Consider the following 25,914-nt stretch of genomic DNA (forward strand, 5'->3'; position numbering starts at 1 on the left):
GGAGCAACAGTACGGCGCTTCACCTGCATGTAAATCTATTTGGCAATGATCAGATCATGTTACCCTCTTGGACCCGTCACAATTTCCATCATTTCACTGTCTGGATAGAAGCTGATTTGTGCTGCATTTCGCAGGCTCACCGTTACCCGCGTCCCAGCTTGAGTGGTCGGTCGAGTCGAAGCTCTGAAGCGTGCCCGAGCAATTTTATACATGAAAGAACGTAATGACGGAGCGGAGAGGTTGAGCATCATGGGCATCTGGCGTTTGCGGCATGGTTTCTGGCGTCAGGTCATATTCATTATTGTCATCGTGAGACGTGTTTTGGAGTCTAACAACATGAAATTGAAACGTCTGTGTTGCGCAACGACACTTGCCCATCCTGGCATTGCAGAAGGTACCACTTCCTCGTAGTCTGCCGTGCTCTGATGTCACACTCACGCAGTCGCGAAGAACTTTTATCCCATCTCCTACTATCCACAAACGTCCACTCTCTTATATGTGTGCGGCGCATCAGTGCTCTGACGTTGCTGTGCGCTTCTGCATTCTCGGCATGACTTGGCTGGAAAAGTAGTCGTCGAGGAGAAGAGGGCTGTTCTGGCCGCACGGCACGCTTTGGCCATTCGTACGAGGAGCAGCCGCTAGCGAGGCATCTTTACTGCAACTTGACCTGGTCTCCGAGATGCTGGACGATCGACAGAACACAAATGTGTGAAGAAGAAGATTGCAGATGAATGCCTTGAGCGCGTGCCTGGCTCATTGGCCAAGAAGCCTCCGGATCTCACGCGACATCCACGCTGAACTCACCACGTATGCCGCACTTCCGTTCTCTCCTTCGCAAACCACCCGCACTCGACAGCACAAGGACCCAGAGATCACCGGCATCGCGTTGGTCTAATGCAGTTGATGCAGACGGGCTCGGTTCTTGGTCTGCTTGAGGCGAAAGCGTGGCAGGCTTGTACAAAACTATGGCCAGGCTGAGGGGTCTCCTCCCGCTGTCGGGTCGTGGCGGCAGAAATGGAGATGCGTATAAGTATACGCGTGTAGGCGAGGAAGAAGGAGATGCTGGGACTGGGGACCAAATTATTTCGAAGGAAGCGAAGCAGAAGCAGAGGAGACGCGCGAACATTAGGACTTTCGCTGTGGCCATGATCTTCTTTCTTGCAATCCTCGGCGCACTGCTGGTGTCTGGGTAGATTGCTACTTCGGCCGCTGGCAGAAATTAGTAACTGACTGTGCGAACAGGTCGTCCGCCGCGCCCAACGGCAAGTCGAACTGCGACTCGGTGCAAGCTGGCTACCAGTGCCAACCAGAAATATCTCATTTCTGGTACGAGATCTCAAGGCCCTTAAAACGGCAGTATTGACTGATTATGCCACAGGGGCCAGTACAGTCCATTCTACAGTGTAGAATCCCGAATCCCGAACGACATTCCGCCAGCTTGCAAAGTCACTTTTGCTCAAGTCTTGTCGAGACATGGCGCCCGTGATCCCACTGCATCCAAGACCAAGGCGTACAACGCGACTATTCAGAAAATCCATACCAGTGCAAAGGCATACCCTGGCAAATATGCCTTCCTCCAGAACTTTGAATATACCCTCGGAGCTGACCAGCTCACACTTTTCGGAGAGCAGCAGATGATCAATTCTGGTGTCAAGTTCTACCAGCGCTACAAGCATCTTGCCAGTCACCTCACGCCATTCTTCAGGTCTGCCTCCGAGGATCGTGTCGTGGAATCTGCGCTCAACTTTACCCAAGGCTTTCATCACGCCAAGATTGCAGATTTCCTCAGTGGGTACCGGGATGGCGCATATCCTTACCCGCTGGTAGTCATATCTGAGGACGAAGGCTCTAATAACACGCTGAACCACGGCCTATGCACACAATTTGAGGATGGTCCTGTCAGCTCCATCGCAGACAGCGCGCAAAAGACCTGGGCCAACGTTTTCGTGCCACCAATCCAGAAGCGCATCAACAAGGATCTCGGAGGCACATCTCTTGGTGTGTCTGATATCATATACTTGATGGATCTTTGTCCTTTCAGCACAGTCGCATCTCCAAATGGCACAATCTCTCCCTTCTGCGACCTCTTCACAGTGAAGGAATGGCATCAGTATAACTACTACGAGACTCTCAACAAATATTATGGTTACAGCTATGGCAATCCCCTCGGTCCAGCCCAAGGCGTCGGCTTTGCCAACGAGCTGATAGCCCGCCTAACAAACTCAGCTGTCCAAGACGAGACTTCAACAAACCACACTCTGGACGACGACCCGGCCACATTTCCATTGCAAAGGCAGCTATATGCAGACTTCAGTCACGATAACGATATGACTGCAATCTTCTCTGCCCTCGGTTTGTACACTGCGAACGATCCGCTCTCGAACACAACTGTCACCGAAGCTAGCCAAGCTGATGGCTACAGCGCATCCTATACAGTTCCTTTTGCAGCTCGTGCATACTTTGAGAAGCTTCAGTGCGCCGGTCTGAAGGAAGAACAAGTTCGCGTGATCGTGAACGACAGAGTTCTGCCACTGAAACAATGCGGAGGCGATCGACTAGGCAGATGCTCCTTAAGCAAATTCGTCGACAGTCTGAGCTTTGCCAGGAGCGGTGGTCATTGGGATCAGTGTTTTGCGTAGACAGCGTGGACGAGATCGCAGTAACAACTTTCGATACCTCCCATCTAGATAATGTTGTTGGAAAAGGACCGCCTCGGTGAGCTCGACATGTTTAGCCCCACTTCGTCTGCCGCTACTACCATCACAGTCTCAAATTGAGCTTCACCTCACAACAAACCTTACCCGCAAACCTAACTGCTTGCAGTACTTCCCATGCGGTTCCTCTTGAAGCTCTTAGACCCCTGTCGGTTCAGCGGAGCCAATGTGGATCAGCCATGCGTGATCTTGCCCAAAGCTGGCTCCAGACCTCCACGCAGCTTCCATGAGCGGGGCTTACACAACAGAAGCGGGGATACCATAGCTTGTGGATTGTATGATAAAACAACCACCAACAGTCTGCACGGCAAGGTTCGCAGTCCGGCTCCTAGCAGCGATATCCGAAATATAGTACAACAGGTGTTGCAGCCTTTGTGCTACCGATACCGATCACACAACTAGCCATTGAAGCTTCGAACAATTTCAATCCTCCAATATGGTCAATCAAAAAGCCCAAGATGCTGTGCAACAGTCCCTCGACTCGGTCACGGGCAACAAAGACACCGGCGTCGCAGGTCTCGTCTTTGTAGCCATTGACAAGAATGGACAACAAATCTGCGCCAACGCTTCTGGAAAGAAGGGAGTAGGTGAGAACCGAGCTCCAATGGATTTGGATACTGTTTTCTGGATTGCGAGTTGCACAAAAATCCTCGCCACAATGGCTTGCATGCAAGCCGTTGAACAAGGCATTCTCAACCTCGATGACTCGGCTCAAGTCTACAAGCTCTGTCCTGAGTTGGAGAAAGTTCAAGTTTTGAGAGAAGATGGTACTCTGGAGCCCAAGAAGAGTGATATCACTTTGAGGAATCTGTTGAGCCATACTTCTGGTTTTGCTTATGAATTGTAAGAGGAAATCTCTCCATTCCTTCATTCGCGTTAGAAAGTTGACTAATCTCTCATCCAGCTTCAACCCCAAACTTCGCGATTACGGCCGCCCGACAGGCTTCGACGTCTTCCACGCCGATATCCGCGACATCCTCAAAATGCCTCTCGTGCATCACCCCGGCGAGAACTGGGAGTACGGTATCGGAATCGATTGGGCCGGTATCGTCCTCGAACGTGCCAGCGGCGTCAAACTCAACGATTGGATCCAGAAGAATATCATGCAACCACTCAACCTCGACGCTATCAACATGTTCCCTACAGCTGATATGAAGAAGAATTTGGCGTATATGCATCAACGCTGGCCTGGAAGCTCGGCTTCGGAGGAAAGAGATCACATGTATCGCGAGCCAATCATTGCGGAGACGGATGAGGAGAAGAAGAATGTGTTCCATTCGGGTGGAGCGGGATGTTTTGCGAAGCCGGTGCAGTATGTGCAAGTCCTATCGGTTCTGTTGAACGATGGAAAGAGCCCGATCACTGGGGCACAGATTCTGAAGAAGGAAACTGTGGATGAAATGTTCAAGGTACGTTGTTGACTTACTTTCTGCTTGAAGTTCCTCTGACATGCTACACAGAACCAAGTCGAACAGTTCCCCGACTTCGCTCGTCAGGGTATTCCAGCTGCCAAACCCGAGCAAACGAATCCCGCTCCTGAGCTCTACCCACAAGAGGGCAACCCGCCGCAAGGTTGGGGATTGTCTTTCATGCTTACGCAGGAACCTGGTGCCACAGGAAGAGGTAGGAATACGGCTTGGTGGGCTGGCATTGCGAACTTGTTCTGGTGAGTACTTGGCTTCTGGATCCACACATGTACACATTCTGACATTCACTCAAGGTGGGCCGATCGAGAGAAGGGTGTTGCCGGCATGATAGCATCGCAGGTAATGCCGTTCGGCGATATGAACGTCATGGGTCAGTGGGGCGCTTGCGAGGCTGCTGTTTATCAAGCTACTGGCGCATAGAGTTTCTGGTTCAGCAGCAATAAAGATGTTGTGAGTTTGGAGACTACGAAAGAATGAGCCAGTTAGTGTGGCATAAGTCGAGGTTGACATCAGCCACGACTTGTGGCCGCTTGATGAGAACGACGATGACGGTGCGTATAGTTGTTCTAACTCCATTGCGGAAAGAGAACTAAAATCTTCAAATGCCAAAGTCAAAGTTTGTACGCAGAAGTATGTTGTTCGGAAGGACATCTGTCGTCGTAGCCGCCGTCAAGTATTCTGATATCTTGACCTGTGACACTGAAAGCAAAACGGACGGACTCCATTCATAAATGTGCAGATAGAGTAAATATCCTGGTCCTCGATTACTTCCAGTGCTGCTTTCGAGACACATCAGCCTTCAAGTCTCGTGTGGTGACCATTGCCGTCTGCAACAACTTGTCATGCAATTTTGCAACTGACGCTCTGTGACGCGTAACTGACATGTGTTCGTACTGTACAAATATCGACTACTGACCGCGTCTGCCACGGTCTCCTCCACGACCACCCCTGCCCCTTCCTCGTCCTCTTGGACGTCCACCCCCACGACGGTTGACCGAGAAGTCGATTCGAATCAGTGGCGATTCAACGAACTCGATACCTTCCAGCCCAAGACGCTTCTTCTCTTCAGGTGGCACTCTCCACGCCTGGAATACTCCCATCAAGGACTCCATACTGTCGCCGCCACTTTGTTGCTGCCCGCCTTCGCCACGGCCAACGTCGCGTAGCTCGGGAACCCAAGTCCGAACATACTCTCCGTTGGTATCGTAATCGACGGCTTGCTTTACAGGATTGAAGACTCGGGCGTCGCCACGAGGATCATTTCCCACACCTGCTACATACTGCCAGTTACCCCAGTTAGACGACACGTCGTAGTCGATGAGATTGCTCTCATACCATTCTGCTCCTAGTCGCCAGTCGATGCCGAGATGCTTCGACAGATAAGATGCGACGTTCTGCCTTGCGCGGTTGGAAGTCCAGCCTGTCAACCACAACTCACGCTGCGACGCGTCAATGAGGCCAGTTCCTGTTGTGCCGTTCAGGAAGCGCTCGACCACGCGACGAGTGTTATCGTCATCTACGCCTTTTTTGTTCTTCTTGTTGGTTGAGTGGGTGTATGGCGAACTGATGAACTTGTTGACAGCATCGGCATCGCCACGGTAGCCATCGATGAAGAAGAGTCGCATGCCAAATTTGCGAGTGCAGAGACGCATGTAGTCGCGCCAGAGGAGTTCGAAGCGCACCGCTGCGGTGCCCTGCCGCCAAAAGTCGTCAGTCAAAAGAAGAGCGATTCACTGGTCATTGACGTACCTTGTTCTCTCCTTTGCCATACCCGTCTGCGGCCTGCCCGCGGGACCCCTTGCCATTCTCAAAGTCCAAAAGCTTCCAGTGCACTTGCCGCGCAGAGATGCAGCCCAGAGCTAACCATGCAGAGAGCTTGGTACTGAAGTCAAGGCCTAGTAGCCCGTTCCTGGTATCTTTGTAAGAGCTCATCGAGCCTGATTCAATCAAATGATCCACGCGTTCGTGACCAGCTTTGGAGCCCCCGACAAACGGATGTGCCGACTTTGCGTCTTGGGGAAGCTTCGGTGGCCCCTTGCCATCGACGGGCTTTTCCTCAAGAGGTTTCTTAAGAGCCGCAAGGACTTCATCGTACGAAGAGGGGATTTGGAAGGGCGCTGCCTGATCAGGGATGTGATCGGGTAGCGGAAGTAGCTGCTCGGGCTTGGAAAGCTCCTTGCGCGGAGCATCTCTTAGAGGCTCCACCATCTTACGATAGGTCGTGAAGACATCGGGAAGCTCCCTCGAATCCTTGAAAGGAATGTCTCGACTGTTGGGGGTCAGCCGATCATGTCAGAGTCGCGAAATGCAGAGACCTACTCGTCGATGTAGTACTTCTCATCGACCCATAGCTTGAATTCTTTGCCTTCCTTCTCCATCATAGACTTCACTGCCTCTTCCTCATTCTGCTCCTCCCATCCTTCCTCACTCGTCATCCACAGACCGTGAAGCTCAGCGCCCTCTTTGCCGCGATAGCCTTCCAAGATCGATCCTACTGCATCCTTGACTGATCCCACCCGGATAATCAGGTCGCTTTGGACCTTCTGTAGATCTTTCTTCAGGTCCCACACGCTCTCAGCGAGGAACTTGACACGGTGAGTGCCGCATCGCCAGAAGTTGCCCACTCGGCTGCGTGCCTCCCTGTATGGCGACTTCTCTTGTCCAGGGGCCAAGAACCCAGATACTTCCACCTGCTCAGCAGGGTAGACGTAGACGGGAAGCACGTGAGTGAAAGGCTTCTTCGACTGAGCGTTCAATTTCGCAATTTCATGAAAAATTGGGTTGTCTGCCAGGCGGAGATCTCTTCGCAGAAGATAGACCAGGACTCGCTGCGCACCTGCCATTGTTGTTCGTGTCTGTTCAGACACCTGGGAGTCCTATGTTGACTGCCGACATTCGGTCTGGGGCCGATGTGGGTATAACGAGATCTCCGAGACAAGGCTTATAGCATGTAACGAAAATCACGTCCTGGTTTTTCTCTCCTGCAATTGGGATCTGCTCAAATATTAAGCCCTTTGGGTTGAATCAAATTCCCAAGCGGGTGCCCTAGAATCGTTGACGAGTGGATCTGCGCCAATAAGCGGCCTGCAACTATCGCGACGAGGGTGAAAATAACAAAAAGCAGTGTGTCGCCCAGCATTCACGGACAAAGCTGCAGGAACACTGGAGAGTTATGGCACCAACAAAGGGGAATCGTGCTCCAGCGCGGTGGGTGATCCCTGCCCAGGGTAACGGGCACAGAGGCGAGTGTGTCATCTGGGAAAGCTAAGCGTAGGATTCTCTCCACCGCGCAGAAGGGCGAACCGAGCAGATTGTCGAGCCAGATGGAAGGCAGTTCCTGAGATCGAGAAGCAGTCGTACCGGATAGTGACAAGGAACAGAGATCGGATGCAGATTGAATTCGGGATCAGGCTAGATCTCCCGCGTGGCCAATTCCCGAGCCTGTGGCCAGCAGCTTTTCCGGTGGATCTCTTCGAAGGAAAGGCCCGGGAGGCCATGAAGATTTTTGCAGGGTCAGTGTTCGATGGCCGACTCCGAAACGGGATCTTGCTTTTAGATCGTGTGGATGCCTTTTTCAGCTACCGTATACAGATTCGCCGGCGTCCACTGTTTGCCGCCAAGGTGTCTGCGTCTGCACTCAGCGCTGGCGCAGCTGGCCTCGCACGAGCCAGCTCGATTCGCATGCTGTGATCATGCAGTGCTCCAACGCGAAGCACAAGCTAAAGTCCTTGCGTCAACGAGACGCTCTGTCGTCTCGTGTGGGCTGTGTATGACGATGGATCGGCCAAAGGCTAAACTGCGCGGCAGAGGGTTGTGGCGCCGATCACGCCGCTGCAGACGACCCTGCACCAACCATATCTGGGTGGGGTTTCGCTAAAATGTTCTTGGTGCGATCTTTCCGAGGGCGCTGATGTTGGGGTTGATATGGATGACCCGAAGACTGAGCATGTACCGTCGACAGGACCTCGTCACGGGCCGAGGCACGACTCATGCGGTCGACAAACACATCGAGCTGATTCGGATCACAGGAGAAGTGTTTGTCATGCGTTGGCAAGAGGAAAGTTGTTTGTCATACACAGCACAGTAGGCGCCACTGCTTAATCGAAACATCGTCATTATAGCATGGTCTCGTCACTTTTCTACATAGTTGCAAATCTCGTACCGCAACGCTTCAACCTAACCGTGAATGTAGTGTAGACAATTGTTGGGCATGGCGATTAGAGATCAGTCTTAACAACGAACGGCTCAAGTCGCTCCTTGAGGTCCTCAATGGTGAGTTCGGAGCCGTCCCACTGCTCAAGCTCTGCACCTCCCAATTGCTTTGGAGGAATAAGCACGTCGCGAGTGACTTGAATCACGCCGTCCTCGGCAATGCCGTCCTGAACGGCGACAGTTGCGAAGCCATTAATCTTGATGCTGATGAAGCCGCCGTAGCGAGCAATGTCGACCGACAGGTTGCGATCCTTGAGCAGGGTTGGCAGATCGACATGGAACAGACCCTTCGGAATATCCGAGTTGATCGCTGCGTCTTTTTCGTCCTTGGCCTTGTAGTAAGCATCAGAGTACAAAGTGTTGCCTGGCACGACGTGATACTCCAAAAGAGCCTTCAGGTACTTGAGTCCATAGCTGGAGAACAGGAAGGCATTGATCTTTGGTCCCAACTTCTGGAAGGCCCAGTTGGATGGGGCGAACAAAGTGCCGCCTGCGTGATGGGTTGTGTTCAAGGTGTCGAGGAGACCAGTCTTGCCAAGACCAAGTTCAAGTGTGCTGAATTCGCCTGGGAAGAGATCGACCAGCGTGATGGCGTTTGGTGGTGGCAAGATGATTGAGTCAACGCCGTGAATAACACCATTCGTGCCGAAGATGTTGATGGCAACGATGCGGCTGTAGAAGTTGACAGTCAAGCCGCGGAGTCCAAGCTTGAAGGCAATGCGTTGAGGCTCTGGCTGAGATGAGAGGTGCTCGCCCTTGAGGAGAGTTGGTGCAGTGTGAGTGACCAAAACACGACCAGCCGTGTAGACGTCGGGCACAACGTGGTAGGAGAGGATTGCCTTCAATTGCTCCTTGGATGGCTTTGGTGCATGTTCCGGAATTTTCTCAAATGCACTGTCGGTCGGAGCAAAGACTGTGAAGTTGGCCTTGGTGCTGTTCAAAGCGTCGACCAAATCGTCGTACTCGGAGATCAACTTGGCAAGCTTGGTAGTATACTTGCTGCCTGCAATGAGTTGATAGACGGTCTCATTTGGCTCGTGGTGGTGTGGTGGATGCTTTGGCTTGCCGTGGTGGTCACCTCCAAAGCCAGTGAAGAAGTCGTTATCTTCGATGTATGATTGGATATCATCTGCAGCATCTTCGAGCGTGCTTCCAAGCGATTCTGCAGTATCATGGGCCTTCTCCAAGGCCTGATCGAGCACACTCTTGCCAGTCGCACTGATCTCCGTCCAGGCGTCCTTGGTGGTCTCGGAGACCTCGCCAAAGTACTTCTTCACGTTCGAGAGAAACTCATCTTTGGTCGATGAGGCTTCCTCCAACCAATGATCTACCTTTGCTTCGAGATGGTGGTCCTCGATCTTGAGCTCGCTCAAGACCTCCTCGGGAGGCAGCACGAATGCTGAGGTTGCGACGGCTAGGGGCAAGACACTGGAGAACTTCATGTTTTCAAACCTCCCTGCTGTAAGAAGACAATGGGGTTGGGGGAAGAGTGAAGAGGTAGAGGTGAAGCCTTACGAATGTTCGAGCAGAGAGCACGCAATGGTGTCAGCCTAGAACAGGATCGATGACGAGAGGTGATCGTCTCCTCCTCATCCGCGCGTCATCCGGGGTCTGCTCGAAACAAGGAGCGAGTACGAATAAGAGCAGCTCCTTTGTGCACATGGATTGCTGCAGAGACCATGCTGTCGTGTCAGCGTGTGCAAACAATCGGAGTGAGTTGGGTGAGATGTCTGGCGTTCAGTTTCACCGGGATGCTCCCCATGGTTCTTAGTCTCGTCTCACAAGCCAGCCCACGGTTCGCTCTGCGACCGCGCCCTGAGGAGGGGCAGTTTGCACGTGAGGCGGATCCCTGTCATCGCCATCCTCTTGGCCGCGACGGAAGTGACTTGGCAATGTTGTCCATCGCGTGCACGGGTGCGCGAGAACCTCACCGTCTCCCGTTGCCTTCTACCGCCAGCTACTCACTGCCTGTTCGGAGTCGACAATGGCACTTGTGGTTCTTGATCGATTCCACGGCCTTCTCCGGATAGCGCGGAGCTGGGATTCCGCGTACATACGCGGCCAAAGTTACATCATCGTGTGGGCGGGCTGTCTCCGATGCCATTGGATTTCTCGTGGCCACAACGCGTGCAAACGCGCCTTGAAAACGGCTCACGGCAGGCACGAGCTGCATTCATACGCATATGCTCAGCACTTACGTAACCAGAGGACTGACGTCCTTCCAGGTAGCGTGCAAAATTGAGGCCATTATTTGCTTCACGACAGCCCTTCATCCTTTCTTCTGCCACTTCAGCATCTCTCCCTCATAGTTGGATCGAATTGACAGCAGAGCACTCACAACTCCACCACTGACACCCACACCGTAATCATGGTCCACCAACACGGAGACCACCACGATATCCCAGCCGAGAAGAGGAAGGTCAAGGCAGGAGCCTGGCTTCCGGCAGATCATCGCATCCACGAAGAATGGCTCGATACGCAGATCGGCCATGCTCACCACAACAAGAAGGAGCTCATTCCTGTCCTGCAAGAATTCAAGGAATTCATCGAGAGCAACACTAGGCTTCATATGCTTTTTACGCAGATGTTTGAAGAGGTGCCCCAGAAGCATCCCTATAACAAGGTAAACTTACTGCTTCGAAGTATGTGTCGGCTTCTCCGCTAACAGATCGTAGGATCCGACGGGACGCAAGCAGATCCGCGATTACCACCACCTACTCGAGATCTTGAACCATGTGTTCGGTCAAGCGCCAACGTGGATCGATGCTGCCGCGAATGTGGGTATGGTTGGTGTTCCCATGTGCGCCATCCTGGATTACCCCATGGGAACGCCCTCGGGCTACGCAGCCTTCCTCGACCCAGATGTCAATAAGATGTTGAAGAAGGTGCTGAATGAGTGGGGAAAGCTGTTGACAACGCCTAAGTCTGCAGAGGTTCTGAATACCGGCAAGCAGGGATGGTTCAGTGAAGTGGGACAGAAGGATATCATGGAGGTCGCCAACGCGCCATTCCAGACTTCGTACAAGTATGCGTTGACACATTGAATGGACGAGGGGAGTGCTGACAAGTCTCTAGATTCGAGGACTTCTTCGTATGCGATCCCAAGGCGAAACACTACGGCTACAAGTCATGGGACGACTTCTTCACACGCCAGTTCCGAGACGAGGTTCGCCCAGTGGCATCTCCCGAGGACGACAACGTAATTGCGAATGCCTGTGAGAGCAAAGTGTTCAACGTGGCGCGCAATGTCAAGCTGCGAGACCACTTCTGGATCAAAGGTCAGCCATACTCTGTACGAGACATGCTTGCCCATGACCCTCTCGCCGAGAACTTTGCGGGTGGAACGGTGTATCAGGCCTTTTTGTCTGCTCTCAGCTACCACCGATGGCACTCCCCCGTGAGCGGGACGGTCAAGAAGGCGTTTGTGCAGGATGGAACATACTTCTCCGAGCCTCTCTTCGAAGGCCTCGGGGAGCCTGGCACGATGGAGATCGATGCAGGTGGCATCAGCGTCGGGCAGGGATACCTCACAGCCCTCGCTACCAGAGCCATCATCTTTATCGAGGCTGACAATCCTGCGATTGGCCTTATGGCGTTCATTGGAGTCGGCATGGACGAAGTCAGCACGTGCGAGATCACAGTCAAGGAAGGCGAGCACATCAAAAAGGGACAACAGACGGGCATGTTCCACTTTGGTGGCAGTTCGCATGTCTTGCTTTTCCGCAAGCACGTCAAAGTCGAGGGCTTCCCAGAACCGGGTCGCAAGGACAACGTTCCGGTTCGCAGCCAGGTTGCCGTTGTGAAGCCATAGATGTGCGACCTCCATTCTCGTGGCTTGCACGTTTTGTGGCGGCGCTGAAACTGGCGACATGCGTCAGTGACGCGAGACAGCATCGGAAGAGTTCCAGGAGAACCTGGCCTGGAACAAAGAGCTTTGATGCGAGTGATGCAGCTGGCAGTATCCAGCTGTTACGAGAGGAATGACAATACCAGTAAAAAGTGCAACGGGAAGAATGAAATAGAAAAGCCTGCGACACAGTAGCAGAGAGACCAGAAACACAAAATTTAGCCACCCACGAATTGAATATCTCAATACAAGCAGTTCTTCCCAAAAGCCGCAGAAAGGGTATCCACACACATACGCGCCGTGAGGCTTCCAGATCTTATACTTTCCAACGCCATATGAATTTCACTCCATCCTCCCAAGCACGCGAGAAGTGGCAGTGGCTTAGCAGCAAAGCAGCAAAACTATCCCAATCTCCTCTCCATATGTTCAACACGAGCGCGAAACCCGCGAACGATCTCTCTGATTCTTTTGATCTTTTCAAACTCATTCTCAAGCTCGTCAATTTGCTGGAGGATTGCTCGGAAGCGCGCGATTTCGTTATCGGCCATTTGGATGGCGTTGCCGGATCGGTCGTATTGCGCTTGCGTGGCTCGTTCGGTGGCTTGGTTGAGCTGTTGTGTCGGGAAGAAAGAGTGTGTTAGCTTTGGGTGCTTGCTTGCTTGCTTGCTTGCTAGCTATGACGAAGCTCTTGTGTGTTATAAATGATTATGGAAGAGAGAGATGTACCTGTTCTAATCGCTGCTGAATAGCTTGCATTACCCGATCGAAGTGTCGCGATAGTAATTGGAGACTGCCTGGGTCGAGGAGCAGTCTTCCTTGACTGGAAGCTGCGCTGCCCGCTGGACTTCGAGCTTGCGCGTGAGCGAGCTGTTGGTGTTGGCGGAGGGCGGCGACATCTTGGGCGGAGAGGCCGAGGCGATTGTCTGCTACCGATGAGGCGGGCGTTGCTTGTTGCTGCTGTTGCTGCGGAGGAGAACGAGGATGAGACGACGAAGGCATCGGTCATGATGTCCCGCGTCGTCTCACTAGTAGAGCTCATGTCTGACAGCAGTAGTGAAGGCGACAGAGCGCATGGTGGCGACGCGGCCACGTTAATAGGTATGCTTGTTCCTCTTCCTTGAGGGAAGTAGTGTGAATGAGAGAAAGAGAGAGGCGGTGACTTAGGGTGGGTGCTGGCCGCGAGGATTATTTCAGAAGGAAGGACATGACATTGGGGCAACAGAGTGTCAAGTCAAGAATGGATTCCCATCTTTGTCGCAAGGCCAGCCCAGGTAGCACAGATGGTCAACAGGTCAAAGCCCCCCATCCCGGGGGGAGAGCGAGACGAAGCTGGCTTCACAAATAAGTTTCGACTCGAGCGCGGTCGTCAACTTACCGCGCGGCTATAATGTGCATTTTCCAGTCAGTGCGTCGACCCGTGTGTCCGTTTCAGTGATGATCTCATCAGCACATCTGCCATCTGTGCTCTGGAACATACACACTTTGGCATTCATTCGTCAACAGTGTACCCTCACTTTCCCTCCGCGGTATCTTCTTGACCGGACATGTGCGAAGCGATAGGATACAAAGGTACCTCTCGCTCCTTTCGTCAGAGAGCTGTCAAGCCTTGTCCCATGCGGCGCCGAATTCCCGAAGCTGCAACGTGCGTCCGTGTGGTGTGGCATGGTTCTCCTCACAGCTTACCCGCCGAACTGGAGCTGCTGGAACGGCTTTGGCTCTGCTGGCCGGCCCTTGTCGAAAGGCTCGGCAGTTCCATCGCTGCTGAAATTGCATCTCAAGGGAACGAGTCAGCGGTACACGGAACACGACAGGTGTGCGAGAAGGGTACGGCAGCGGCGGAGCGGAAGGCTGATGGACATTTCGGACACGCCTGCAGCGGTCGAATATAGAGGGGAAAAGGAGAAAGACCGTGCCGCTGCTGAACGAGCGCCATGAGGCTTTGATGCCCTGCGTCGGAGCACTCTCAGCACCCTGATAGTGCCCTTCTTGACCTTCTAGCGCACTTTGAGAACATTTGTTGTAAGGTCTGTGACAGCTCGTGATCAAGTGACCCAAAAGTCCTGCGCACGCGAGGTTGATCGCAATGTGCTTTGTCGGCTTTGTCGCAGACTGAGCACGCTGCAACCACACGTTGGTGAAGCGAGCGCAACGCTGCCAGGGACTTCTTCGACCATCACGGCACTGCTCTCGAATGCGTCTCCAACACCGAACGTAACGTGGGATGTGTGTGGCATACAGATCGCTCCTGCCACATCCGTTCAACTTCTCACACCACGCGGACAATAGGCGAAGTCGTAGGCGGATCTCTCCACGCCTGATGGAACAGTTGCAACGCTCTGAACATGGACCATCTATTTGCGCCCCTCCACCATGATGATGTGGTAGCCTTCGGTCGTCTTGCACTCGGCGATGACCGGCTTAGCCGTCGTCGATGCTGCCAGATCAAAAGCTACAGCTGAGAATTCCGGCAAGAGTGCTTCCTTCGTTTTCCATCCCAACGCCCCGCCTGGCAGATTGTAAGTCTTCAGAGACAAATCGAAGATAATGGACATCGTGAATCTTACCAGTCCGCGCCTTGTCCTCCGAGAACTCTCGCGCTACATCGTCGAATTTGGCTCCTGCGTTGATCTTCGCCAAAGCCTCCTCTTTCTTCGCGTGCTTTTCACAGAGGATGTGACGAACGTTGATAGTTTGCGCGCCAGATTTGGCTTTACCACCGCCTTTGTCGTCTTTAGTATCCTTGCCTTTGCCCTTGTCGCCGCCTTTGCCTTTGGGTGCCATGTTTGTGGTCAAGCACGTTGCAATGTGAAGTTTAGAGATGGAGGGGAAAAGCGAAGCCGATTTGTGGCAAGCACACGTCCCGCCATTTGAAGCTGCCGAACAAAACAGACAACCTCCACAACAACGCAATCGTGAAGCTTCATTGCTGAGTTCCTGATGACAGACCCGATAACTCGATAACCACCTCTACATACAAGCAATAATTGCCCATATTCAACAATGGAATCAGCACGCATTCCCAGCGTCCCGCCGTCAATGTACTACATTCCCAACTTCATCACGCCTGAAGAAGAAGTCTACATCCTCTCACAGGTAAAAAAACACCATACCTCTCCTCAAGGCATCCCACATCAGTTCCAGCTCACCAGACCTGACCACCACTACAGATTCCCTCCAATCGCTGGATAACCCTCACCCACCGCCGCCTGCAAACCCTGCCAGCAAGACTTACAGCGACAAACACCATGGTAACAACCACTTCTCTCCCTTTATGGCTTAAAGAACCCGTTGTCGACCGTATCCACAATCTGGGAAAGTTGTTCGAAGGTGCACCTCATGGAATAAACCACTGCCTCATCAATGAGTACCTTCCAGGACAAGGCATTATGCCGCATGAAGACGGGCCGGCATATTGGCCTGTTGTGGCGACTGTGAGTTTGGGTGGAAGTTTGGTGTTGGATGTGAAGGCGAAGAGTGGAAAGAGTGATGAGCAGGGAGCTGGTGGAGCGGATGATGCCAATATCGGAGTTGAATCCTGGCGCGTCTTTCAAGAACCTCGCTCACTTCTCGTCACTACTGGAGAAGCGTATACGGAGACATTGCACGGAATTGCCGAAGTCACAGAAGATGAGAATCTGTATGCGCAAACGGTGGCAAACTGGGAATTACTGGGCGACCGAGGTGTGCTGGAAGAGAACGGAGGGAAGAATACGCGAACGACGAGGATCAGTCTGACATATCGGGACGTGAAGAAAGTGTCCACGATTGGCAGTAAGATCTTTGGTAAGCCGAAAGGTTGACCTTGGTATGTGCAGTCTTGCTTTTATTGTAAAACTGATGCTGCTACATCGCCAACCCGTCGAGTCGGACTGTGGACGCAAAATTACTGTCCAAGAACATACAGGAAAAGTGGTATGAGGAAAATGCCTGCCCGCATCTAACACTTCTTGACCTCGGAGTAGCGCTGGCCAGCAAACTCCCAGTTGACCACGCTCCAGTACGCCTTGATGTAGTCTGGGCGGCGGTTCTGGTACTTCAGGTAGTAAGCGTGCTCCCAGACGTCGAGGCCAATGATTGGAGTTCCCTCAGCGCCTGCGATTTGCTTGCCCATCAATGGCGAGTCCTGGTTTGCGGTAGACACGACCTTGAGCGTGCCATCCTCCTGGTGCACCAACCAAGCCCAGCCAGAGCCGAAAACGCTTGTGGCGGCCTTCTCGAATTGCTTCTGGAACTCCTCGAAGCTGCCGAAGTTCTTGTCGATTGCCTCCTTGAGGTCGCCTTCGAGAGTGGTGTTGAGCTTGAGCTGCTTCCAGAAGAAGCTGTGGTTGGAGTGGCCGCCGGCGTTGTTGCGGACACCAGTGCGGTTGACTGATGGGATCTGGTCTTGGACTTCTGCGAGTCTGATGACCAGGTCGTCGACTGCGAGAGTGGAGAGCTCGTTGTCCTTGAGCAGGTTGTTGAGGTTGTTGACGTAGGTTTGGTGGTGCTTGGTGTAGTGGATCTCCATCGTCTCCTTGTCGAAGTAAGGCTCAAGGGCGTCATAGGCGTAGCCTAGCGGTGGGAGAGAGTAGGCGGCAGCCATGTCTGTTTGACGTGCGTTAAGGCTGGAGTCATCGCGTCAGCAAAAGTGTCCTCCTGTCATATGGATGAAGTCAAAAAAAAGTCTCCCACTCACCCGTTTGCAACGTGGTCGACGCGTGCTTGCGCGGAACTCATGAGACAAGCTGCCAGAGCGTGAACGGAAAGATCTGTGAATCGGACCATGATGATTGTGCTGTCGAAGCGGGGTTTGTCAGGCTATGACCATTAAGGTGAAAAATGAGCAACAATGAGTGAGTTTCCACAAGCCGGAGAGGTGAGCTTCTGTCGTCAGCGGGCAGCGTGTGAGAGTGAACACGGGCTCGCGCAGCTTCAAGTAATCAATGGCCTATCCCCCGACGGCTGGGTGAAACCGTGGAACCTGGAACCTTGCTGAGTTGTGCTTGGGGCCAAGAGACGATCTAAAAATTGTAAGCAGCGATGTCGTGCTTGTTTGTCACTTCTAAACCACTCGCGTTTGTCTGCAGGTGAGATGGGGCAGTGTCAAGTGAAGATCGCAACTTCTCCTTTCACTCTCCTCCCCTCAGCTTTACCCACTGTACAACGGGCGCCAAGTGACGGTGACGTCCAGGAAACGCTGATCTCGCCGTTCACCCAGACGGTTCTTGAGCGTTGCAGCCTGATGCCTACAAGCCTCGAGACAGGCATGGCACGGTGCACAATGTTGCACACCAGCCATGCTGACGGTGATTGTGTGCATTCCAGACGCGATCGCAACGCGCGCCGTGTGACACTCACATCCAGGATGCTGTCCTCAGACTGAACTCTGCCGTAGGGAGTCCGGCGTCGCATATGCTTCCAAGACGATCCGCGACAACAACCATGACTAAGAGCCGATTCAGCCTCACTGTCGCGAATCCTCTGATGTAAGCGAGAAAGCTGTATGTAAGAGCAGTAGCTTCACAAATGGGGAGCCGTGGGGAACGAGGCGTGGTTCGTGTCTCCTGAAAGGATATGCAGGGGCATAAGTTCGAGCCACGCGCACAAGGTGCATTTGTGCGTCTCACGAAGCCAAGAGAGCGACTAAAACAACGGAGAATCGCTGGAACATGCCCAGCAACCTTGGCGATGCTATGGAAATAGCGCAATCATAGCTTGTCCGTATCGGCGATGTTTGTGTACATGTGGCAGCGTTCTGCAGCAACTCATATGTTTCATGGAGACTTGCTGTACAATGGTGAAGTGAAGTGGAAATGACGTGCATTCGAAGCGTGATAGCATCTAATTCATACTGAGAAACCCAAACGCCTTCATGCCCTTGAGGGCGAAATCATACATGACTGATGATGAAACACATCCTCGTCCACCCAGTGTTCCAGACAGAGCTGCCGCTCGATATCTTACCACAACGCCTCTTGCGCCTCGTCAACGTCGTCAAGCATTGCACAATGGCTGACGTGCAATCTAAGCTGCGGTGGGCAGACTCGGGTACTTCGCCTCTTCTTGCTTGCTCGCAGCCTCCTCTTGTCGCTGCTGCTCAAAGGCTGCGGTAAGCTTGTCCTCGACCATCCGATCGGCGCTAACTTGCTTCTCCTCGGCGCCCTCCTTGGCCGCGCCAGATTCCTCCTCGAAGTCGCCGCTCTTAAGACGATCGGCGACCCACTTGCGAAGAGCTTCAATGAGACGAATGTTCTCAACCCACTCCTCTTGACGCTTGTCATCGGCACCTTCTGACTGAGCAGCTGGGGTGGACGCGCTGTCGCTACCAGCGCCGTCCTCGCCGCGGAGAGCAGGATCGATAGTACTGTTCCCCTTGGACTTGGGTCGCTTGGAGTCCGAAGCCTTTGGTGTGCGGCTTCCATCATCAGCATCGGCCATCTCGGTGTCCTCGGTCTTGGACTCTGGAGCTTGGCGCTGGAGGCGACCTCCGCTGTAGCGGCGACCATCGAGACCTTCAAAGCCGGAGGCGAGGCCAGATGCAGGGGCAGAGGTAGTAGTTGGGTAACCGGAGCCGAGGTCAGACATTCCAGTGACAGCTGGGAGACTTGGGTACATGTTGCCGGCGGCGCTGCCGAAGCTGGCACGGCTATGACTGCTCATAGGTGAGTGGCCGGAGCTGGTGTATGAAGAGACAGACGCTGGAGTGAGCGCTGGGGTGTCGAGTGCAGATGAGGCGGAGGTCACGCCGTGCATGCTGGAGCCGCTGCTCATGGCACCGGAGCTACCAAGGTGGTTCTGGAAGTTTGGTGGGCTGTGGCTGGAGCGGTATTGAGCCTGGTGGCCACCCAAGCCGAAGTCACCAGTGAACTGAGAGTGCAGACCTGGCTGTTGCACGCCAGCAGCGGCAGCGGCATTGCCAGACTCGTAGCCCTTGCTAGTCTCGTAGACAGTTGCCTGGAGCTGTTCAAGGAAGCGGTCAATATCCTGGAGATCGTTCTTTGTGCGAGCGTTTGGCAGTGGAAGAGAGTATCCGTGAGTAGCGACGCTGCCGTGAGGGCCACTACCGCCGCCGCCCATGCCGCCTCCGTTGCTGAAAGAATCGAGGAAGCTGGCGGCATTGAAGCCGCTGGAGCCACCGCTGTATCCGCCGCTGTTGTTGTAACCAGTGTTGTAGCCACCGCCGCCGACGGGGAGAGGAAGTGCGTTGCCCTGCTGGAGTCGGTGTCCAACATCGTAGTAGCTGCTTGGGTCGATCGCGCGACGCTTAATATCTCCCAAAAAGTCGTTGAGCGCCTCGATCGCTCGTCTCCTAGTGTCCATGCTCTGAATGTCTGCGAGTGCGGAGCTGTTTGGGTAGTTGACGGAGCCGTAGCCGGCGTACTGGGCGCCGGCCTGTTGTGGGTAGGAGCCGCCGTTGGCACCATTTGGAATACCAGGCTGGTAGGATGGGTATGGGTTGCTCATCGAGTCGTGGCCGCCGGCGCCGTAGTAGGAGGATGCTGGAAATAGTTAGCTGGTGGATTCGCGATGCGATCGCAACGCGATATGCTTACGCTTGCCATTCTGTGCGCCAATGCTGCCACTTCCGCTGCGGCCAGCACCGTGCTGAGGAGAGTTCATCAACACGCTGTCGTCAGCGTGGGTCTTGACATGCTTCTTCAAATCCTGAGGACGCTTGAAGGCCTTGCCGCAGAAGTCACACTTATGTGGCTTGAGGGGAACGTGGACTCGGATGTGAGAGGTAATGTGGTCGCGCTTGACGGTGGTGGTCCTGCACGCGCCCCACTGGCAGGTCAGGTTGAGGTTGTTGGTGCTCTTGCGACCGACATGGCGTTCGCAGACGTGATCCTGCGCGTGTTGTCAGATAGCTGGTAGCGTCGCGGTTGCATACGTCGCGCAACGACGGTCAACTTACGTAGAGTGCCTCAGCACTGTCGCATCGCTCACCGCAGCCTTGCCACTGGCAGGTGAGGTTGTCGATGGTGGAAGACTGCGTGCTCTGCACTGGTGCTTGCACGGATGGCGAAGGCGCGGCAGCGGCAGCTTGTGCCTGTTGCGTCGCGGCTTGCACGGCTTGCGCGACCTGCAAAATCGGCCATGTCAGTGGTGGTTGTGGACGCGCGCGCCAGTTGTGTTTGCTCACCGTCTGAGGGGCAGAGGAAGCGTCCATTGTGGTGATCTTGATGTTGCTGCTTGGCAAAGGCCAAGACGAGGGCCTTTAAGAAAGTCGCGAGTGAAGCACAGTCGAACTTGCACACACAGTCGACCGCACTCTGGTGGATGGGTGAACGATCAAGCCCTGGAAGACGGGTTCACCACGTGTTGCAAAATGCAGAGCAAGCGTGGTTGTTGGATATGGGAGTGTCGAAAGGTCGGCGGGAGAGGCAAGAGCGGACACCAAGACTTTCCGGGGGTGGGCAAAGCTATAAGGAAAGGGCCGCCGAGCAGAACGTCAAGGCAGACCCGCGCGAGGGCAGAGGGCGCACGCGAAACGGGGACCGCCCAATCTTGCTGTCTTTCTTCCAGCCTCAACTCCGCTCCGTTTCTTACTGGCTGGTCTTGGCTGCCAAGTCTGCTCGGCGGTCTGGGCAGCACGGCAAACCTAAGTGCGTCGCGCGGGCTGCAGATTATCATCGCTTCCGAGCCTACCCACCGAAGCCTGCTCGCACGTGTTGCGCCTCATCTCGCAGCGACAACGGGAGCGAGGAACAGACGACACGACGAATGCCACGCCAACCGGCGACGACATACGCACCGACTTATCCTACTCGGCCACGTCGCCTTTGAGCAGAAATCAGGACAAAAGATTGCACGTCACGGGATGACAGGAAGGCGCAGCACAGCTCGCGATCTCTCGGAAGCGGGGATGCTCCGTAACACTGTGTACCTTCTAGCGCCTCAATCAGTTCAGCTCACCAGCAACCTATGTTGTGCTTGGCTCGCTTCACCTCTTCTCGGGACATACACAACGACATCAGCGACGCGATCAGTAATATGAATACTGGAGCAGCACGCTCGTTGAGATCCGGCGGGTGGTCTACCGATGGCCCTCCAGGAAAAACCGTTCCGAGGTCAGCTTTTCGGGAGCTGCCACCCTGCGTGCCAAGGTCGCGGAGATGAGGGACTCGCAGTACTAGCGCCCCTGGCGTTGCCGAGAGACTCCGCTGCACTTGGATTGTCTTGGGATACGTCCAAGAAATCCCGCTCGTCCCATTGCTCGGCATTCCGCTCCCATTTCTGCCAAGGTCAGCGTAAACACCTCCCTCTTCAGGCCGCGTGGACCGCCCTGCATATGGCCAGACGCGCGTCAGCCCAGCACTGCCTCACCAGTGAGAGACAGCGTCCGGGCAGGATCGAAGTATTGCATGCATGTTTGCCTCCTTTCCGCGGCTCGTATGGTCTCAATGACGTCTCTCACGGAAATGCTTCACCACGTGGTGAACAGACTGGATGGGCTGATGATAAGGCTGAACACGCATTTACTATTCTTCACCATCTTGGCTATGAGGTGGTACACTTCCCACTCTACTGTCATACTGGCAGTTGGAGCTCGTTTGGTCATCGTGTCGGGCGACGGGAGGAGTGGCGAACCCCAATCAACGAGAACTGTGGCAGCCGGCTATTCCTATGCGTATCCTGTCTCTCTTTGGAGCGACCAGTCCGGTTTGTTCGGACGTGATATTGCTATATCTGGGCCCAACACGTTTCGCCGTACCTGGTCGCGACCCCTACGATTGCAAGTATTGCAACTAATGATTGTGCACCACGAGATGCCAAGCGTCGAAGAATGCTATGTGGCATGGAAGAATCGCCGTACCACGCGGCCAGATGGAAGACTGCCAACACCGCTCTTGGCGAGGTAAGAAGCACAATAGATCGGATCTTTTCGAGAATAAGGACGTTCATGCCACGTGTTGAGCTTGTACTCTGCTTCCTCTTTTTCACTGGCGCTGCCCCGTTGACGGTCAGCAGTGAAAAGAAGAAGACCAGCTCCTACAAAGCACAGCTCGACCCAGAACACTCAAACCCACGTGTTCCTCGATCTGCCGATCTTTTGCTCTGAAAGTCGCAAACGGACTTGTCCCGACCAGAACCGACAAGAAAAGCGTCCTCGGAGAGCGGAAAATACCAAGACTTGCCATGACTTATAAGCGCTGACCTACCATCAACCTCTATAGCTCCCCTCCGCGGAGGAAGCAGAGTTACACAGGCTTGTCTGGGTCCGATACACGTTTGCATAGCGCTTGACCTGCCTTGTACCGCGCCACGGAGCTTTTGCGTGCTTGCGGGGAGGCCACACCTACATCATAGGGCGTTCACTTGCATGCGGAGAGCCTTTGGCAGGCTCTTGCCTGTTCGAGTTGTTTGTACACGTGCGGTCTGCGTGGAGCGTCGAAGATGGACGACAACAGATCTCGGGATGCACAGCTTGAGAAGGGTCGCAATGAGGCTCTCGCTCGGTGTAGATGGCGACGAAAAGCCAAGCCAGCAGAGCCCAAATTGCAAGCAAAGCATGAGCAGCACAATGTCAAGAAACACTTCTTGAACCAAACGTGCCGAAACTGTCTCGGAGTCTTCCAGACTCAAACTGCACCAATTGCAGATGCAAGACAAGGCGTGCTCGCGTGTGAGTATTTCTTGAACACGTTCTTTGCAAACTGTCGATATGGATGTGATGCCTTGATCGCTTGGAGCCGTGTCCTCGAAGGAACGTGCTCGATGCAGATATATATCGTCGTGTGTCCTCGCGAGGCCTCTCTGACTGCAAGATTTGACCTGAGCGCAGCAGTCTGATGACTGATAGAAAAGAATCCGCAAGGGTAACGTCTGAATGCCCAGAGTACGCTGTCGTCGAGAGCATGTTCCGGACATCTCGTTCGCCTTCTTCCACATCGCATTGCATACCACTAGGTATCCTCTCCGATTGCATGTTTCTCGATGCTCACCCCTCCACGGCCCAGCTGATTATCAGCCAAGAAGTGATGGGGCGGGTTCGCAGTCTCTTCGTAAGAGAGCTACAAACCTTTCGACCCCCAGGTCTCCTGGTAACGACATTCGATGCTGTGGACCTTTGCTTGTGTGCAAGCCAGATTTCCCTCACATTGCAAATGTGCTACTCGCAGAAACCCGGAACGACAGAGTCAGACTCTGTCGACTGTGCAGGTGAACAACAGCCAGGCTGTTGTGAAGGGAGACGCAATAGCCGTGCTAATACGAGGAGGGGAATGACAGCTGTGCTGTTGTGTGCTGGTGTGAAGGGAGGTACAAAGTCAGACTTTGCTGATGTGCTGGTGCAGAGGGGAGAAACAGAGTCAGACTTTGTTAGTGTGCTGGTGCAGAGGGAGGAACAGAGTCAGACTCTGTTGGTGTGCAGGTGAAGTAAGAGCTGCGCTGCTGTGTGCTGGTGTACAGGAAGGAACAAAGTCAGACTTTGTCGATGTGCAGATTGAATAACAGCCAGGCTGTCGTGCAGGAAGACGCAATAGCAGTGCTAATGCGGAAGACCAGGCGAGCGAGACGCAATAGCCGTGCTAATGCGAGAAGGAGAATGAGCTTGATGCAATAGCAGTGCCATTGGAGGAGGGGGTTGTGGTGGAGAAGTTGAGGTTGAAGAAGTTCGTGTCGCGTCAGACGCGTTGATGAAGCTGGCCTGTCAACTGTGCATGCACCTGCCAAACTCCGACTCCACGAAGACTGGCATGCTTTGAGCACACACATGAACCGCGCACAAACGTAACAACAGAAAGTATCAGATGGGTAGCGCTGACGCTACTCAGATTCACTACGCCCGGATATTTGGTACAACTCGCTCTGCCGGCCTGCCTCTGCAACCAGCGACACAAGCTGTCTTCGAGACGCCCTCGACCTCGTATACGGATCACGAACATCGGCCGGTATTCGCAAAGGCAGTCATCTTGACGCCCAAGCAATCGTGCACCCGCGGGCGCCTGGTTCTGCCCATGGACTGAGTGGGCAAGCAGCCCTGACTGAGGGACCGCGAGTCTTGGGTGCAAGCGTGGCATAGGGAGGAACCAACTCAAGATGAGCTTTTCGAGCTGGCTATAGCAGAGGAGGACAGCTTCGCGAAGAATACAATAGTTCTGGACACATTGGAAGCAGATGAGACCATGTCGAGCATGGCTACACCGACGCGAAGTCAGCCTGTTCCTCCACGTGCTGCGCGGTGTGACTAGCTCCACAGAAGAAAGCCATGACAGACAGGGACGTTTCCGCGATCAGTAGATGCCTGGATAGTTCGGCGTTCAGAGGTGAGTGATGAGTCTAAGGTCCAGATGATAAGATTTGGTGACAGAGAAGCGATGGAGGGTACCGAAGATGGTGGGGTCCTGCGTCCTTTGCCAAAGGCTTAGCTTTGTAGACATGGCTATCAGTCTGGCCAATATCCAGTTTCAGGGCATGGCCGTGAGGGCAAAAAGAGTGCGTGTCGTTGATCTGTCCCTAGATTTGTGTTTTGATCGCGCCGAGCTAGGCAAAGCGCCTATGGGAGCTGTACTTTAGCGCATTGCAGCCTACAGTGGGTCAATGCTACTGGCTGCGGAGGCCTCACCGGTGGCGGCGTAGATATAATAAAGTGTTTGCTTACTGCCATTGCAATGTCTGCAATTGTTTGAGAACGCAACGACCTACTCACCATGGCTTTAGACACTTCACGAAAAGCAAGCATTCAGCATGCTCTGGACCAATACCGACAGACAGTCTTTGCGAGGAACATGTCTTTACTGCCTATCCTTGTGGACAAGATTGAGGCTGCCAAAATCCCGAATAGCTGGGACGGACAGAGAGTACACAAAGCCCGTATGAGAGCCCTCAACAACTACTTCGCTCACCCGCTGGGTGGAGACGAGATTGGCGACACCATATCCTCCCTGCAAGATCTTCTGATTCTTACGCCCACTTCCCGCTTCGCAGAAAGGTTCTATCTCGACGGCACTTCGCATAAGCCCGTGGACCTGGCGTCTGTCACCGACTACTTCAACACGTTACGACAAGCACTACTTTCCAAGCGAAGCTCCAAAGATCCAGCTCTCCAGGATTCGGAATACCCTGAAGAACCCCCCGAAGACCTAGAGTACCTCATGTCGTTGGTCTCTTCCGTCGTTGCGCCCAAGATGGAGTGCGATTATGGATCCCGTCCGTCGACGTTCTTTCCTACTGAGAGCCATGACTTGGAAGTGCATGCTCCTGTTCGCATTGGGCATACTGAGGATTCCTCACTCGATGTGTTCGACCCGTATGAATATGCTTGGGAAGACTGGACGATCGCAGTGGCGATTAACATCGGGGAACAGCATCCCGATTGGTCACCAAGTGGTGTCCATGCGCTCTACTGCTCCCCCAATACTGAAGGGGAGAGGAAAGATTGGAGGTGGAGGTATGGAATTACCGAGAAGTATTATTCGAGTGAGTTGTACGATAGTGTGGAGGACTTTCTGTTGAAGTTCTGGTTGCATTTCGACGAAGAGACGGAGGAGAATGTGAGAAGTGCACTGATAAGTTTGGATCCGGAGGGTGATATCATTGCCTCGTGTAAGAGGAATGGAGCGGAGGAGGTGGTGGTCAGACCAGGAGACCCGGGTCATCATGGTGGTGAAAAAGATGAGATTTGGATTGTTGAGCCCAGTGATCCAAGGCATTCAGCCTACCGAAATGAGTAAGATGGAAGCCTGATGCTGATCAAGCCTCATCACCGTGGGCTAGAGTGACTACCATGTGC

The 25,914-nt window shown here is 53.7% G+C and overlaps 10 protein-coding genes across 10 annotated transcripts; 5 read left to right on the top strand and 5 right to left on the bottom strand.

The window, feature by feature from the left end:
- Nucleotides 1-965: 965 nt before the first annotated feature.
- On the top strand, nucleotides 966-2,639 carry CKM354_000287300 (uncharacterized protein; the record flags this gene model as incomplete). The annotated part of the gene is made up of 3 exons (XM_044798043.1): nucleotides 966-1,189; nucleotides 1,243-1,326; nucleotides 1,379-2,639. The coding sequence occupies 3 exons, from the start codon at nucleotides 966-968 to the stop codon at nucleotides 2,637-2,639; spliced, it is 1,569 nt and encodes a 522-aa protein (XP_044653978.1).
- Nucleotides 2,640-3,150: 511 nt separating this feature from the next.
- Nucleotides 3,151-4,561, top strand: CKM354_000287400 (uncharacterized protein; the record flags this gene model as incomplete). Its single annotated transcript, XM_044798044.1, has 4 exons — nucleotides 3,151-3,557; nucleotides 3,619-4,123; nucleotides 4,175-4,380; nucleotides 4,435-4,561. The coding sequence occupies 4 exons, from the start codon at nucleotides 3,151-3,153 to the stop codon at nucleotides 4,559-4,561; spliced, it is 1,245 nt and encodes a 414-aa protein (XP_044653979.1).
- A 488-nt stretch (nucleotides 4,562-5,049) lies between these two features.
- CKM354_000287500 (uncharacterized protein) lies at nucleotides 5,050-6,984 on the bottom strand (the record flags this gene model as incomplete). The annotated part of the gene is made up of 3 exons (XM_044798045.1): nucleotides 5,050-5,835; nucleotides 5,891-6,410; nucleotides 6,461-6,984. 3 exons carry the CDS (start codon nucleotides 6,982-6,984, stop codon nucleotides 5,050-5,052), a joined length of 1,830 nt encoding a protein of 609 aa, XP_044653980.1.
- Nucleotides 6,985-8,358: 1,374 nt separating this feature from the next.
- CKM354_000287600 (uncharacterized protein) lies at nucleotides 8,359-9,795 on the bottom strand (the record flags this gene model as incomplete). Its single annotated transcript, XM_044798046.1, has 1 exon — nucleotides 8,359-9,795. The coding sequence occupies one exon, from the start codon at nucleotides 9,793-9,795 to the stop codon at nucleotides 8,359-8,361; it is 1,437 nt and encodes a 478-aa protein (XP_044653981.1).
- A 926-nt stretch (nucleotides 9,796-10,721) lies between these two features.
- Nucleotides 10,722-12,164, top strand: CKM354_000287700 (uncharacterized protein; the record flags this gene model as incomplete). The annotated part of the gene is made up of 3 exons (XM_044798047.1): nucleotides 10,722-10,976; nucleotides 11,029-11,378; nucleotides 11,429-12,164. The coding sequence occupies 3 exons, from the start codon at nucleotides 10,722-10,724 to the stop codon at nucleotides 12,162-12,164; spliced, it is 1,341 nt and encodes a 446-aa protein (XP_044653982.1).
- Nucleotides 12,165-14,551: 2,387 nt separating this feature from the next.
- CKM354_000287800 (uncharacterized protein) lies at nucleotides 14,552-14,981 on the bottom strand (the record flags this gene model as incomplete). The annotated part of the gene is made up of 2 exons (XM_044798048.1): nucleotides 14,552-14,706; nucleotides 14,765-14,981. 2 exons carry the CDS (start codon nucleotides 14,979-14,981, stop codon nucleotides 14,552-14,554), a joined length of 372 nt encoding a protein of 123 aa, XP_044653983.1.
- A 219-nt stretch (nucleotides 14,982-15,200) lies between these two features.
- On the top strand, nucleotides 15,201-16,000 carry CKM354_000287900 (uncharacterized protein; the record flags this gene model as incomplete). The annotated part of the gene is made up of 2 exons (XM_044798049.1): nucleotides 15,201-15,293; nucleotides 15,368-16,000. The coding sequence occupies 2 exons, from the start codon at nucleotides 15,201-15,203 to the stop codon at nucleotides 15,998-16,000; spliced, it is 726 nt and encodes a 241-aa protein (XP_044653984.1).
- A 137-nt stretch (nucleotides 16,001-16,137) lies between these two features.
- On the bottom strand, nucleotides 16,138-16,964 carry CKM354_000288000 (uncharacterized protein; the record flags this gene model as incomplete). Its single annotated transcript, XM_044798050.1, has 2 exons — nucleotides 16,138-16,804; nucleotides 16,876-16,964. The coding sequence occupies 2 exons, from the start codon at nucleotides 16,962-16,964 to the stop codon at nucleotides 16,138-16,140; spliced, it is 756 nt and encodes a 251-aa protein (XP_044653985.1).
- Nucleotides 16,965-18,203: 1,239 nt separating this feature from the next.
- CKM354_000288100 (alkaline-responsive transcriptional regulator RIM101) lies at nucleotides 18,204-20,349 on the bottom strand (the record flags this gene model as incomplete). Its single annotated transcript, XM_044798051.1, has 4 exons — nucleotides 18,204-19,678; nucleotides 19,733-20,027; nucleotides 20,095-20,262; nucleotides 20,323-20,349. 4 exons carry the CDS (start codon nucleotides 20,347-20,349, stop codon nucleotides 18,204-18,206), a joined length of 1,965 nt encoding a protein of 654 aa, XP_044653986.1.
- A 4,483-nt stretch (nucleotides 20,350-24,832) lies between these two features.
- Nucleotides 24,833-25,855, top strand: CKM354_000288200 (uncharacterized protein; the record flags this gene model as incomplete). The annotated part of the gene is made up of 1 exon (XM_044798052.1): nucleotides 24,833-25,855. One exon carries the CDS (start codon nucleotides 24,833-24,835, stop codon nucleotides 25,853-25,855), a length of 1,023 nt encoding a protein of 340 aa, XP_044653987.1.
- Between the last annotated feature and the right edge of the window lie 59 nt (nucleotides 25,856-25,914).

This window comes from Cercospora kikuchii, assembly GCF_019650295.1.
Source record: "Cercospora kikuchii DNA, contig_00002, whole genome shotgun sequence".
Lineage (NCBI taxonomy): Eukaryota > Fungi > Ascomycota > Dothideomycetes > Mycosphaerellales > Mycosphaerellaceae > Cercospora > Cercospora kikuchii.